Here is a 16,752-nt window from a genome sequence, read left to right as displayed (position 1 = left end):
CAGAAAAAAATCAGAATAAGAGCAAATATTATAAGTTGAGAACAGCTAAGAAAGCATTTTTTGGCTATTACAAAAGTTTATTTAACAAAAAAGTTCAGTAAGAAAATGTACACAACCCAATTTTTCTGGTAGTAAAATGTGGAGAAGGGGACGCATGGAAGCAGCTGATTTCTCTGGTGAACACGGCCATTGTTCATACTCGTTCCAAGGCTTCTAACATGATGATGCTATTTCCTCGTATTACCTAAGAAGAGAAAATGAATTTGAAAAGAATACAATTCGTTCAATAGATCTATCAATGATGATTAAAGAATTTTCATCAACTCATTAATGGTTTTTTCAGGTATTAAATGTCTTAGTCAATGTGTGTGAGTGCTCAGATGCTCCGTTGTGACCGACTCTCTGTGACCCTATGGATTATAGCCCACTAGGTTCCTCTGTCCATGGGATTTTCCAGGCAAGAATACTGGAGCGAGTTGCCATTTCCTACTCCTGGGGATCTTCTATAAAAGAAGGTAAGTCAGGATACTCATGAAGCATAGGTGAAATGGCTGGTAAAATAGGATAGAAAAGTCAAACTGGAAGGGGACTGTGAAAATAAGGAGCCCCTAGTGGATTATAGGTAATGCAACCAGAAATCAGTTCAATAGAGCCAGACAGGTGAAAGGACAGGAGTGGGATGAAGGGATGCAGAACCATTTATTAGAAATGGAGGCATCCTGAGTGAGATTCGGGGCTTTGCCAGTAGCTCAGTTGGTAAAGAATCCACCTGCAATGCAGAAGACCCTGGTTCCATTCCTGGGTCAGGAAGATCTGCAGGAGAAGGGATAGGCTACCCACTCCAGTATTCATGGGCTTCCTTGGTGGCTCAGCTGGTAAAGAATCCGCCTACAATGTTGGAGATGTGGGTTCAACCCCTGGGTTGGGAAGATCCCCTGGAGAAGAGAATGTCTACCCGCTCCAGTATTCTGGCCTGGAGAATTCCATGGACTGTATAGTTCATGGGGTCGCAAAGAGTCGGACACGACTGAGTGACTTTCACCGAGTAGTAAGAGTCAAAGTGGAGCTATGCTGGGAGGCAGCTGGCATAAAAACAGCTACAACTTGTTCCTTGTTCGTCTCATTCTACTTGCTTTATTTATTACATACACTATTATGTACTGTCTTCCTCACTCAAGTGTCATTTCTATGAGGGCAAGGACTTGCTTGGTGCACCTACTCAGAGCCTAAAGCAGTGGCAGGCTCACAAAGGCTCAAGTAAACAGATGACCTGCATCTGATTACCACAGGTGACAGACTGGGAAGGACCATGACAGGTGGGAAAGTGTTGGGGAGCCTGGCAGAGACAAACAGCAATGACTATGGTGAGAAAGTGGCAAAGAACTAAAGAGCTGTGCTGAAAACCACAATGGAGACTGAAAGAAGCGACAGACTCACACTGCTTACAAATTAGAAAAAGATGAAGACACCTGAACAACACGATTCCTAGTGTTCAAGTTTTAAACTGTTGGCTTATTTGCAATAGAAGATGAACATGACTTCTCACCAATCGAAACTTAAAAACCAAGTAGCCTTCTTCCTAGTTCCTTCCTAAACCTGTCCATTTGTGACACTTTCCTCAGAAGTGGAGGGTGCTGAAGAGAAGTTATTTTAGATAACTAAGATTTTCAGATCTGTGGGTTTTTTCTTTTTGGCATCATTAAAAAAAATAAAACTGCCACCTTCCTCAACGTTTTCTAAAATGGTATCACACACTTTGCCTTCTCACATAAGACACAGGAACTAAGGCTTGTCCTGAACACCTCTGCTTCACAGGGCTCTTCCTCTTTTCCCATTGTGTTGGACGCCCCATATTCCAGATCAAACTGGAACCATCAGGTCCAGAATCCCATACTGCTCCTTGGATTGGGCTTTAATACTAAGTTTTGGCAAAGTGTTGCCCAGGCCTTTTCATGAAGGGGCATAACTGTCTAATAAAGAATACAAACCTAAATTGGAGCTACAGAAGCACAAAGCCAGTAAGAACTCCTGAAACACATAGCATCAAAAACTACACAATTGAGGAGGAGCCAAGATGGCGGAGGAATAGGACGGGGAGACCACTTTCTCCCCTACAAATTCATTGAAAGAACATTTGAACGCTGAGCAAACTTCACAAAACAACTTCTGACTGCTAGCAGAAGACATCAGGCACCCAGAAAAGCAGCCCATCGTCTTCGAAAGGAGCTAGGACAAAAATAAAAAGCGAGACAAAAGAGCTAGGGATGGAGACTGTCCCAGGAAGGGAGTCATAATAGAGGAAGTTTCCAGACACCAGGAAACCCTCTCATGGGCGGGTCTGGAGGAAGTTTTCGAATCTCGGAGGGCAACCTAACTGGGAGGAAAAATAAATAAAACTCACAGATTACATGCCTAAAAGCAACTCCCAGCAGAAAAGTACCCCAGACGCCCGCATCTGCCACCAGCAAGTGGGGGCAGAATGGAGAGGAGCAGGCGGCATTGCTTAGGTTAAGGACCAGGCCCGAATGCCCTGAGGGCAATCGGAGGGAGCTAACGTGAGAGCAACTTAAACTGTAGGATAGCAAGAGACAGAGAGAGAGAATTAACTGGCCAGAACACACTGCTGGCCGTTTTCAGAACAAAGGGACTGAGCAATTCCAGAGAAGAGCTAGCCAGCTGCGGACTGGCCCATCCCCGGAGGCAGGAGGCAGGGGCGAGGGGAAAGGGGCAAACTCAGCCCCAAAGACAGTACCCCTACCAACTGCAAACAGGCCTCCAGTTTCTAACCAAAGACTTCTTGAGATTCTGGATGGTTGACATCCTCTGGGAGGGTCGCGGCTGGAGGCCAGCTCCCAAGAATAGACACAAGGCACACGCATCTGACTGGTGCGTGCGCGGAAACTGAGGCTGGGGCCGCGGAGGGGAGAAGGCACACCACACCCAGGGAGAGTGTGCCCGTCAAGCTCCTGGCTGCCTGAGCTGCTCTGGCGGGGAAGGCACAAAACGCAGGCCCAACCGAATCTGCGCTTTTGTGGAGTACTGGAAAACTGGAACCGCACGCAACGCAGGGCGCGCTCCATATAGAGCAGCCGGGAGCCTGAGCAGTGTAGACGGGGAGAGCACACACCCGTGAGCGGGGGCAACCCAGTGTGGCCGGAACACTGTGAGTGCTCCCCACACACAGCGGATCTCTGTCTGCAGCGCCCCTCCCTCCCCGCAGCACGACTGAACTAGCGAACCTAAACAAGAGACACCTCCGCCCGCCGGTGTCAGGGCGGAAATTAGACACTGAAGAGACCGGCAAACAGAAGCCAAATAAACAAAGGGAACCGCTTCAGAAGGGACCGGTGCAACAGATTAAAATCCCTGTAGGTAACACCAACTACACCAGAAGGGACCTACAGATACTGAGAAGTGTAAGCTGGAACAAGGAGCTATCTGAAACTGAACCGAACCCACACTGACCACAACAGCTCCAGAGAAATTCCTAGATATATTTTTACTTTTTTTTTTAAATTAAAAAATTTTTTTCTTTTTTTATTTATTCTCACTTATTTTCTATTAAAATTCCCTATTACTCCCCCACTACTCCTTAACTTTTATTTTCATATATTTTTACTATTTTTTTAATTAGGAAAAAAATTTTTTTTCCTGTTTTATCTTTTTTCTCTTTTTTTCTTTTAAAATCCTCTATTCCTCCTCTATTACTCCTTAATTTTCATTTCACTATAACCTTGCAAAAAAAAAAAAAAAAGGAGAAGCCGTATTTTTAAACCGAACTTCATATATATTTTTAAAACTTTTTGTGGTTTTGTTTTTAATATTGTATTTTTAAGAGTCTAATCTCTACTCTAGATTTTTAATCTTTGTTTTTCAGTATGTGATATAAGTTTTGGACATTTAAGAATCCAATATTCAGTACCCATTTTTACTCAGGAGTGTGTTGATTACTCTCTCCCACTTTTGACTCTCCGTTTTCTACCTCAGAACACCTCCTTTCCTCTTCTCTTCCCAATCCAATTCTGTGAATCTCTGTGGGTGTCTGGGCTATGGAGAACACTTTGGGAACAGAGAACTGCATAGATCTGTCTCTCTCCTCTTGAGTCCCCCCTTTTCTCCTCCTGCTCATCTCTATCTCCCTCCTCCCTCTCCTCTTCTTCATGTAACTCTGTGAACCTCTCTGGGTGCCCCTCACGGTGGAGAATCTTTTCACCATTAACCTAGAAGTTCTATTATCAGTGCTGTATAGTTGGAGAAGTCTTGAGACTACTGGAAGAACAAAACTGAAATCCAGAGGCAGGAGACTTAAGCCCAAAACCTGAGAACACCAGAAAACTGACTACACAGAACATTAAGTAATAAGAGACCATCCAAAAGCCTCCATACCTACACTGAAACCAACCACCACCCAAGAGCCATTAAGTTCCAGAGCAAGACATACCATGCAAATTCTCCAGCAACGCAGGAACACAGCCCTGAGTGTCAACATACAGGCTGCCCAAAGTCACACCTAACACATAGACCCATCTCAAAGCTCATTACTGGACACCCCATTGCACTCCAGAGAGAAGAAATCCAGTTCCACGCACCAGAACACTGACGCAAGCTTCGCTAACCAGGAAACCTTGACAAGCCAATCGTCCAACCCCACCCACTGGGTGAAACCTCCACATTAAAAAGGAACCACAGACCACCAGAATACAGAAAGCCCACTCCAGACACAGCAATCTAAACAGGATGAAAAGGCAGAGAAATACCCAACAGGTAAAGGAACATGAAAAATGCCCACCAAGTCAAACAAAAGAGGAAGAGATAGGGAATCTACCTGAGAAAGAATTTAGAATAATGATAATAAAAATGATCCAAAATCTTGAAAACAAAATGGAGTTACAGATAAATAGCCTGGAGACAAAGATTGAGAAGATGCAAGAAATGTTTAATAAGGACCTAGAAGAAATAAAGAGTCAATTAAAAATGAATAATGCAATAAATGAGATCAAAAACACTCTGGAGGGAACCAACAGTAGAATAACGGAGACAGAAGATAGGATAAGTGAGGTAGAAGATAAAATGGTGGAAGTAAATGAAGCAGAGAGGAAAAAAGAAAAAAAGAATCAAAAGAAATGAGGACAACCTCAGGGACCTCTGGGACAATGTGAAACGCCCCAACATTTGAGTCATAGGAGTCCCAGAAGAAGAAGACAAAAAGAAAGGCCATGAGAAGATACTCGAGGAGATAATAGCTGAAAACTTCCCTAAAATGGGGAAGGAAATAGTCACCCAAGTCCAAGAAACCCAGAGAGTCCCAAACAGGATAAACCCAAGGCGAAACACCCCAAGACACATATTAATCAAATTAACAAAGATCAAACACAAAGAACAAATATTAAAAGCAGCAAGGGAGAAACAACAGATAACACCCAAAGGGATTCCCATAAGGATAACAGCTGATCTACCAACAGAAACCCTTCAGGCCAGAAGGGAATGGCAGGACATATTTCAAGTAATGAAAGAGAATAACCTACAGGCTAGATTACTGTACCCAGCAAGGATCTCATTCAGATATGAAGGAGAATTCAAAAGCTTTACAGACAAGCAAAAGCTGAGAGAATTCAGCACCACCAAACCAGCTCTTCAACAAATGCTAAAGGATCTTCTCTAGACAGGAAACACAGAAAGGTTGTATAAACATGAACCCTTAACAACAAAGTAAATGGCAATGGACCATACCCATCAATAATTACCTGAAATGTAAATGGGTTGAATGCCCCAACCAAAAGACAAAGACTGGCTGAATGGATACAAAAACAAGAACCCTATATATGCTGTCTACAAGAGACCCACCTCAAAACAAGGGACACATAAAGACTAAAAGTGAAGGGCTGGAAAAAAATATTTCATGCAAACGGAGACCAAGAGAAAGCAGGAGACGCAATACTCATATCAGATAAAATAGACTTTCAAATAAAGGCTGTGAAAAGAGACAAAGAAAGACACTACATAATGATCAAAGGATCAATCCAAGAAGATATAACAATTATAAATATATATGCACCCAACATAGGAGGACCACAATATGTAAGGCAAACGCTAACAAGTATGAAAGAGGAAATTAATAGTAACACAATAATAGTGGGAGACTTTAATACCCCACTCACAACTATGGATAGATCAACTAAACAGAAAATTAACAAGGAAACACAAACTTTAAATGACACAATGGACCAGCTAGACCTAATTGATATCTATAGGACATTTCACCCCAAAACAATCAACTTCACCTTTTTCTCAAGGGCACACGGAACCTTCTCCAGAATAGATCACATCCTGGGCCATAAATCTGGTCTTGGAAAATTCAAAAAAATTGAAATCATTCCAATCATCTTTTCTGACCACAGTGCAGTAAGATTAGATCTCAATTACAGGAAAAAAATTGTTAAAACTTCAAACATATGGAGGCTAAATAACACGCTTCTGAATAACCAACAAATCATAGAAGAAATCAAAAAAGAAATCAAAATATGTATAGAAATGAATGAAAATGAAAACACAACAACCCAAAACCTATGGGACACTGTAAAAGCAGTGCTAAGGGGAAGGTTCATAGCATTACAGGCTTACATCAAGAAACAAGAAAAAAGCCAAATAAATAACCTAACTCTACACCTAAAGCAATTAGAGAAGGAAGAAATGAAGAACCCCAGGGTTAGCAGAAGGAAAGAAATCTTAAAAATCAGGGCAGAAATAAATGCAAAAGAAACTAAAGAGACCATAGCAAAAATCAAAAAAGCTAAAAGCTGGTTTTTTGAAAAAATAAGCAAAATTGACAAACCGTTAGCAAGACTCATTAAGAAACAAAGGGAGAAGAACCAAATTAACAAAATTAGAAATGAAAATGGAGAGATCACAAGAGACAACACGGAAATACAAAGCATCATAAGAGACAACTACCAGCAGCTCTATGCCAATAAAATGGACAACTTGGAAGAAATGGACAAATTCTTAGAAAAGTATAACTTTCCAAAACTGAACCAGGAAGAAATAGAAGATCTTAACAGAGCCATCACAAGCAAGGAAATCGAAACTGTAATCAGAAATCTTCCAGGAAATAAAAGCCCAGGACCAGACGGCTTCACAGCCGAATTCTACCAAAAATTTAGAGAAGAGCTAACACCTATCATACTCAAATTCTTCCAGAAAATTGCAGAAGAAGGTAAACTTCCAAACTCATTCTATGAGGCCACCATCACCCTACTTCCAAAACCAGACAAAGATGCCACAAAAAAAGAAAACTACAGACCAATATCACTGATGAACATAGATGCAAAAATCCTTAACAAAATTCTAGCAAACAGAATCCAACAACATATTAAAAAAATCATACATCATGACCAAGTGGGCTTTATCCCAGGAATGCAAGGATTCTTTAATATCTGCAAATCAATCAATGTAATACACCACATTAACAAACTGAAAGATAAAAACCATATGATTACCTCAATAGATGCAGAAAAAGCCTTTGACAAAATTCAACACTCATTTATGATTAAAACTCTCCAGAAAGCAGGAATAGAAGGAACATACCTCAACACAATAAAAGCTATATATGACAAACCCACAAGAAGCATTACCCTCAATGGTGAAAAATTGAAAGCATTTCCCCTGAAATCAGGAACAAGACAAGGGTGCCCACTCTCACCACTACTATTCAACATAGTTTTGGAAGTTTTGGCCATAGCAATCAGAGCAGAAAAAGAAGTAAAAGGAATCCAGAGAGGAAAAGAAGAAGTGAAACTCTCGCTGTTTGCAGATGACATGATCCTCTACATAGAAAACCCTAAAGACTCTACCAGAAAATTACTAGAGCTAATCAACAAATATAGTAAAGTTGCAGGATATAAAATTAACACACAGAAATCCCTTGCATTCCTATACACTAACAATGAAAAAACAGAAAGAGAAATTAAGGAAACAATACCATTCACCATTGCAACAAAAAGAGTAAAATACTTAGGAGTATATCTACCTAAAGAAACAAAAGACCTATACATAGAAAACTATAAAACACTGATGAAAGAAATCAAAGAGGACACAAACAGATGGAGAAACATACCGTGTTCATGGATTGGAAGAATCAATATTGTCAAAATGGCTCTTCTACCCAAAGCAATCTATAGATTCAACGCAATCCCTATCAAGGTACCAATGGTATTTTTCACAGAACTAGAACAAATAATTTCACAATTTGTATGGAAATACAAAAACCCTCAAATACCCAAAGTAATCTTGAGAAAGAAGAATGGAACTGGAGGAATCAACCTGCCTGACTTCAGGCTCTACTACAAAGCCACAGTCATCAAGACAGTATGGTACTGGCACAAAGACAGAAATATAGACCAATGGAACAGAATAGAAAGCCCAGAGATAAATCCACGAACCTATGGACACCTTATCTTCGACAAAGGAGGCAAGGATATACAATGGAAAAAAGACAACCTCTTTAACAAGTGGTGCTGGGAAAACTGGTCAACCACTTGCAAAAGAATGAAATTAGAACACTTTCTAACACCATACACAAAAATAAACTCAAAATGGATTAAAGATCTAAATGTAAGACCAGAAACTATAAAACTCCTAGAGGAGAACATAGGCAAAACACTCTCTGACATAAATCACAGCAGGATCCTCTATGACCCACCTCCCAGAATATTGGAAATAAAAGCAAAAATAAACAAATGGGACCTAATGAAACTTAAAAGCTTTTGCACAACAAAGCAAACTATAAGCAAGGTGAAAAGACTCAGATTGGGAGAAAATAATAGCAAATGAAGAAACAGACAAAGGATTAATCTCAAAAATATACAAGCAACTCCTGCAGCTCAATTCCAGAAAAATAAATGACCCAATCAAAAAATGGGCCAAAGAACTAAACAGACATTTCTCCAAAGACGACATACAGATGGCTAACAAACACATGAAAAGATGCTCAACATCACTCATTATCAGAGAAATGCAAATCAAAACCACTATGAGGTACCATTACACGCCAGTCAGGATGGCTGCTATCCAAAAGTCTACAAGCAATAAATGCTGGAGAGGGTGTGGAGAAAAGGGAACCCTCTTACACTGTTGGCGGGAATACAAACTAGTACAGTCGCTATGGAGAACAGTGTGGAGATTTCTTTAAAAACTGGAAATAGAACTGCCATATGACCCAGCAATCCCACTTCTGGGCATACACACTGAGGAAACCAGATCTGAAAGAGACACGTGCACCCCAATGTTCATCACAGCACTCTTTATAATAGCCAGGACATGGGAAGCAACCTAGATGCCCATCAGCAGATGAATGGATAAGGAAGCTGTGGTACATATACACATGGACTATTACTCAGCCATTAAAAAGAATTCATTTGAATCAGTTCTAATAAGATGGATGAAACTGGAGCCCATTATACAGAATGAAGTAAGCCAGAAAGATAAAGACCAATACAGTATACTAACGCATATATATGGAATTTAGAAAGATGGTAACGATAATCCTATATGCAAAACAGAAAAAGAGACACAGATGTACAGAACAGAATTTTGGACTCTGTGGGAGAAGGCGAGGGTGGGATGTTTCGAGAGAACAGCATCGAAACATGTATATTATCTAGGGTGAAACAGATCACCAGCCCAGGCTGGATGCATGAGACAAGTGCTCGGGCCTGGTGCACTAGGAAGACCCAGAGGAATTGGGTGGAGAGGGAGGTGAGAGGGGGGATCGGGATGGGGAATACATGTAAATCCATGGCTGATTCATGTCAATGTATGACAAAAACCACTACAATATTGTAAAGTAATTAGCCTCCAACTAATAACAATAAATGAAAAAAAAAAAAAAAAACTACACAATTTTTACTACATTCTTAGGGGAACCTTGGAGTAGAGTGGAATGTTAAGGAAATAAAACAGAGGTGAGGCTACTGACTACTCTGGTCATATTTCAGAAGAGGCTAATTGAGACATCACTAGGTAATTATCCACCTGACAGATCCTGTATTAAGTAATTTCTTTAAAAAAAAGAAAAAAAAAACAAACTTATTTTTATTTATTTGGTTGCACCAGGTCTTAGTTGTGACTTTTGGGAATCTAGTTCCCTGACCAGGGATTGAGCCTGGGCCCCACGCATTGGGAGCAGAGTCTGAGCCAGTGGATTGCCAGGGAAGTCTTGTAATAAGTAGTTTCAATGGTCTCAATGGGTCACTGATTGGACAAGGGAACAAGAAGCCAACGAAACTGTCTCTTTAGCCAAACAGCTTGTGACAAAATAGTAATGAGTTTCCCTTCTTTCCCTTAGAAAAACCATTCTTGCATTTTCTTTAGACTTTTTAATTAAAGAAAACTGATATATTATCATTATTTCATTTTCAAAGTGTTAACTCAGCCATAAGAATTAGCACCTACTAATAGACTTTAAGTTTTAGTCACAGAACATGCATCAGAGATGGAAGAACAGACTGCCTATCACAATAAGTTGGAGCTCACTATTTGAATGACTTGTGATGGAACTGCTTTTAACCAATTTCCATGTAAGGAAAATTAACCCCATCAAAATAAGGGGGAAAATTACAAAAAACATCAATACCTTCACTAATAAAAATTCTGAAAAGTGCCACACATTCTTAAAAGTTATTTCCTCAAATTAGAACTTTTTTTTTTTTTCAAATTAGAACTTTAAATGTCAATTCCCTTTTAAATTCTTTTTTCTTGCTAATCTGTTGATATATGAACCAAAACACTAATCTACCCTCTATCAGAATGAAGATTTCCTAATCTGTAAAAGGAAGGGTTAGAGGGAAATCTTGGGGTATTTTTAAAACTCTCTTTTCTAAGAAAATGCTAATGATTTGCCAGACTTGTATTCATTTTCAACAGAATCTAAAGGGGAATGTACCTGAAAAGAAGGTCCATCTACATGAAATGTGTGCAAGAGGCCAGGGAGACTCATATCTAGGGACTCCCAAGTTGTTTTTCCAACCCTGACTGATTTGCTTTTCAAAATGCAATAATGGAAATATACTTGAAACAAGCAATAACACAAGCCCTGGAAAGGGTAATTAACCTTCTGGGAATGCATAGCACATTGAAGTTTGATAAGTAGTAATCCTCAGCACACATTAAAATTATATAAGATCTTGTAACAGCACACACAAACACAAACAGCACCCTTAGTTTCAATTGCTTTGAGGTGGACTCAGAATAATTTTTATTTGCTTGCTTAAAACAAAAACTCTTCATTGACTAATTGATTGTAAAAGCTCTAGATCAGCAGTTAATCTTTGGCTTACATTAGAATAACCTGGGGAACTTGGAAACCCTCTACACCACTGCTCTAATGAAGGGGCTTCTCTGGTGGCTCAGATGATAAAGCATCTGCCTGCAATGCAGGAGACCTGGGGATTCAATCCCTGGGTCAGGAAGATTCCCTGGAGAAGGAAATGGCAACCTACTCCAGTAATCTTGCCTGGAAAATCCCATGGATGGAAAAGCCTAGCAGGCTACAGTCTGTGGGGTCGCAAAGAGTTGGACATGACTGAGTGACTTCACTATGGCTCTAACGAAGGAACAAGTATGGGCCTCATTATAGAATAAAGCACAAAAATAATTCCAACAGCTATCTCAAGTCCAAGGACCTCAGTGGGTTCTGTGTAAGATTCAGATCTAACCTACAGGTAACTGGGGTTATTACCACAGCTGAATAACCTCCATAAGTTAAACTAAAAGGGGGTTGAAGTGTCTAATCTTGCCTGTAATTCTCCTAACTTCAGTTTAATCCAAGAGCTGGATAGAAAGGATGCTAATGTTTAATCCAAAAGAAAAATGAAATCTCTAAGAAAGATCTTGTATTTGTACTTACCACCATTCCAATATTGTTCTGTTGCCCACTAGTTGCCATCTCCACACATTCATCTATCACAAGATTCATAAAGGGATCAAATCCCCGCAATATTCCTTGGACATGTCTGCCACCATTTAATTTCACTATGTAAAAGGAAAAAGGAATTTAATAAAGCTGACCATTAACTATCAACTAAACCATTCATTAAAAATAAAGTGAAAAAAAAAAAAAATAAAGTGAGAGAAAACCCTGATATGTCTTTACTATATGCCAAGCACTGGGCTAAACATTTTACATTTACCTACACATTTAAACTTACAGGAATCCTATAAAGTAGAATCATCCTGACTTTTTATGAAGCAACTGAATTATAGTATTTTTAAGTAACTGATTCAAGATTACACAGTTACTGTAGGGTAAAACTGGAATTCAAACTGAAGGTTGCTTGTTTCTAAAGCCATGGTCTTAACCCCTACATACTTCGAGTTCTGTGCCAGTCAGATTTTTACTCCTATCCGTTCTTTGTTTAAAGGAAAAAAGGTTAAGTTTTCAAATATAAAATAGAAAATTCTGTTAATTTTCATCAAAGTGAGAGAAGGCTTATATGAAATAAAAGTCTGAAATACTGTGAAACTTACTAAATATCAGAAATTAAGTAAATAAAGCTGTCTAGTTAGAGTTTTGATAAACCTGCTTGCTTAATGGATGTGAATTAGAGATCTGTGTGCTTTGAATTTTTATAAAGTTTCTCCAAACATTATTAATAATAATAAAATATAATATACTACCAAAGGAGATATAAAAACTAATATTTAAAAAACACCCTGAAAATAAAAAACCAAAAAGACTTACATGATAACTTCTTGTCCATAAATCTGAAAAAGCAAAAGGGGTAAAGATTATATAACTAATTTTAGATATTGTCAATATAATCTGCTAAATTTACATAACAGGAATAATTAAATTTAAAAAATTAAAAGCTTTGCACTGCTATACAGGATGAGAATGATGGGTTACCTCAGTTAGTACTTATACTAACTGAGCAATGTAACTTGTGAAGGGGAAAATAATAAAAACGGAATGAGTTTAGAACATATTAATGAACATGAAATTAAGTCTCTATATTGACGTAAACTACAATAACATTCTTGTTGTTCAATACTGACCTAATTTTCAACAACAGGATTTACAGGCTTAACAGAGAAACAAAGATTTGGTTATATTTTTGGTTATTTCCAAAACCAAACAAAGTTGTGAAGAAACCAGAAGGTAATCGAACCATACCCAATCCAACAGGTATTTTATTCTATATTTGAGACAATAAGTAGTGTTGTTTAGTGTTAAACATCAATCTTAATTGTTCAGGATATTCTTCAACACATAAGTTCACTTTGGCAAAATACATATTTTGAAGTTAAATAATTTGAATTAAACGAGAAAATTCCGTATCAGCAGCATAGAAGATGAAGACATGTAGTCAAACCAGTTTTTACCTCTTCCAGTTACAAGCTAAAAAATATGAATCTTCATTCAATTTTAATGTATGTCATGGGAGAATTCAAAGATAAATAAGATAAAGGGCCAGACAGAAGCTGTAAGAAGACAGACTTTTTTGCAATTACATGGACTGTAGCCTGCCAGCATCCTCTGTCCATAGGATTTTCCAGGCAAGAATACTGGAGTGGGTTGCCATGCTCTCCTCCAGGCGATCTTTCCAACTCAGGTATCGAACTCAACTCTCTTATGTCTCCTGCACTGGCAAGCAGGTTCTTTACCACTAGCGCCACCTGGCAAGCCCATAAATTATATACATATAAATTAATAATTACCACCATTTAATAGATGGGCAACTGAAGCTCAGAAAGTTTAAATGAAATATTTTAAGTCACACAGCAGTGAAAAAGTCTGATAAAATCAAATGGTCAGTTTGGTTGGAGAACACAGTATTCAACTATTAATGTGTGTAGAATCTGGTGCCTGGATTTCAGATGGAAGACCCTGAATGCTAGGTTAAGAAGTCTGCACTCTGTTATGTATACAGCAATAAGTTACTGCAGCAGAACCAGCTGCGGGCAAGACAACTGTGGCATGTGTAAGTTAAATCATCATGCTATAACCTTAAACCTACACAGTGCTATATGTCAATTATATCGCAAGAAAACTGGAATGAAAAAAACAAGAGACTACTCTGTCATCCATTTTTAAGAGCACTAGGAACAATCTGGTTAGGCCAGGGTATCTCCACCTCAGCATACTGACACTTGGGGCCAGATAATTCTGTTGTTGAGTGATGTCCAGTGCACTGTAGAATGTTTGGCAGCAACCCTGGCTTCTACCTACTAGATTCCGGCAGAAGCAGACTCCCATTCCTGCAGTTAAGAACCACTAAGTCATGCTAAACTAGAAGGGTATACACTTGTTAAAGATGGTATTTGCGAGAAATGTGAAGGAAGAAAAAGACTAAAAGCCATTCTGGAGGTCGACCTGACAGGATCTCACAACTCGTAAAACCTAGATAAGCAGAGAAAGGTGTTAAAACCAGTTTCATCCTCTGAAATTTTCAAATAATGTCTTAATCAAAAGGAAGTCTTACAAGTAGAGAATGTTCCTTCGTTAAAAAATAATTTCACCAGTTCATGATGAATTCAGAAGACATTTAAGATTTTACCAGCTCACTAATTGCAATTTTTCTTTTTCTTAATGTCAGGCTTATGACTTCATAATTGTCCTAATTAACAGACTAAAATATACACGGAGATTCTGCACAAAATATGGCTTCAATACAAATGTGCATTTAAATGCAAAATCATTAAATATGAACTTTCCCTTAAGTCTGACTTCTTTATGGGGCAAGCATAAATTAACTGTACACAAGGCAGACCAGGTGGCTGCCTCACAAACTGACCCCTGGATCAATTTTCCATTCTTGCTGCTAGCCAAGTAATAAATGCAGAATTCTGGCATTACATAGTACAAAGAAGACAGAGAAGTTACTCAGGAAACATGGAACATGCTAAGTTCAGCCAAGAGTGTTTCAGGACGCTAAAACTTTAAATTGGGTGTTACCTATAGTAGGAATAACCTACTTGGGAGTTGATTTTACTGGATTCAACCGCACCACCCCCCTAACAACCTAGCCTTCTCTAATTAGGAACATGAATATTCTCGCACAGCTTTGTTAACAGAGTAGATACCACACGACATTCAAGTTTAACCTACGAACAAGAAATCAAGAAAAAAGGAATGCAATTTCTAAGTTAAGCTCAAAGAAACAGCTACAAACACAGTCCAAGATTAAGGAGGCTTTTGATTCCTCAGATACTATCAAACACCCATCTCCCTGGTTCCTTTATAGAATCACTCTCCAGCCACCTTATCGAAAACATGCTGCTACTCAAGATGTTCAACAAAGTGTGGCATTCGAGACCTTCAAGTAACGAGAGGGTCCAGGAGACAGAGCAGGGAGCTCGGGCACGGGAAGTAAGTCAGCAGATGGTGGCGCCTTGTTGGCTTTGGTAACCGTATCCACCCTGCCGAAATATTACTTTTGCGCGGGTCTCAGGCCCCGAAGCGCGCGACACTGGCCCGGATCTCGGCGTCCGAGGACTAGAATACGCACGCCAGGCACACTCCTGGGAAATGGCGGAGGATCTAAGGAACTCGAGGCACACAAGGAAGCGGCCATCTGGGCGCGGGCCCCCCGCATACTTACTTCTTCAACTCGGGAGGGTGGGCTTTGCTCATGATGTCTACTCTGCGAGCTCAAAGAAGCCTCCAAACGGAATTCGAGCGGTCCCTCACGCTCCAGCGGCAGGCCCGGGGCTTTGCGTCTGACGTCACTGATCCCGTTAACCAATTAATGATCGGTCGCTTTCCCGCTTTACCTCGCGATACTTACGGAAAGCCTGCGTTTGTCGATCAGTCCCAAGCTTCCGGTTGTGTAGCTAGTGATTGGCTAGGACAGAGAGGCCTTCAGAATTTCCCCTTCATTCCCTTATTCTGTGAGCTTTCCAGGTGGCGCTGCTGCTGCTGCTGCTAAGTCGCTTCAGTCGTGTCCGACTCTATGCGACCCTATAGACGGCAGCCCCCAGGTGGCGCTAGTGGTAAAGAATTTGCCTGTGCCGCCTGTAGAACACGAAAGAGACGCCGGTTCAATCCCTGGGTCGGGAAGATCCCCTGGAGAAAGGCATGGCAACCCACTCCAGTATTCTTGCCTGGATGTGAAGAACTGACTCATTTGAAAAGACCCTTAGGCTGGGCAAGATTGAAGGCAGCAGGAGAAGGGGAGGACAGAGGATGAGATGGTTGGATGGCATCACCTACTTGATGGACATGAGTTTGAGCAAGCTCCGGGAGTTGGTGATGAACAGGGAAGCCTGGCGTGCTGCAGCCTGGCATGCTGCAGCCTGGCGTGCAAAGAGTCAGACACGACTGAGCGACTGAACTGAATTGTGTTGTGCTTTGCAGATACCGCATTTTGTTTTCTTTAAATGAAAGTTTTGTGGCAACCCTGAGTCTGGCAAATCTCTTGGTGCCATTTTTTTTTTTTTTTCCTAAGAGCGTTTGCTCATTTGGTGTCTCTGTCATTTTGGTTATTATTATAGTATCACACTAAAAGACTCATGTGACATGCTTTATTGAGATATCTGTTTCACTTTGGTGGTCTCCAACCGAACTTCCGTGTCTCTGAGGTTTGCTTTTACTCCCACAGGATAATGTCATGCTAAGCCAAGTGTTCTGGAAACAGCTCAATTAGTGACCTCTGCACTGTTAAGAGAACAGAGTGACCAGGCCTCGGTTTAGAGCTAGAAGTGTATTTCCTATGATCAGTCCTGCAATGCTTAATAATGCCTCCAAGACCCCATTTA

At 40.0% G+C, this 16,752-nt stretch overlaps 1 protein-coding gene across 1 annotated transcript; it reads right to left on the bottom strand.

Moving 5' to 3' along the window:
• Positions 1-56: 56 nt before the first annotated feature.
• SNRPG (small nuclear ribonucleoprotein polypeptide G) lies at positions 57-15,734 on the bottom strand. Its single transcript, XM_043917515.1, has 4 exons — positions 15,597-15,734; positions 12,737-12,759; positions 11,903-12,027; positions 57-244 (listed from the first exon to the last, which is right to left on the bottom strand). Exons 1-4 carry the CDS (start codon positions 15,626-15,628, stop codon positions 194-196), a joined length of 231 nt encoding a protein of 76 aa, XP_043773450.1. The 5' UTR covers positions 15,629-15,734; the 3' UTR covers positions 57-193.
• Between the last annotated feature and the right edge of the window lie 1,018 nt (positions 15,735-16,752).

Source organism: Cervus elaphus, chromosome 11, assembly GCF_910594005.1.
Source record: "Cervus elaphus chromosome 11, mCerEla1.1, whole genome shotgun sequence".
NCBI lineage: Eukaryota > Metazoa > Chordata > Mammalia > Artiodactyla > Cervidae > Cervus > Cervus elaphus.
The sequence above is the reverse complement of the archived record's forward strand: the minus strand, read 5'-3'. Positions and strand labels throughout refer to the sequence as shown.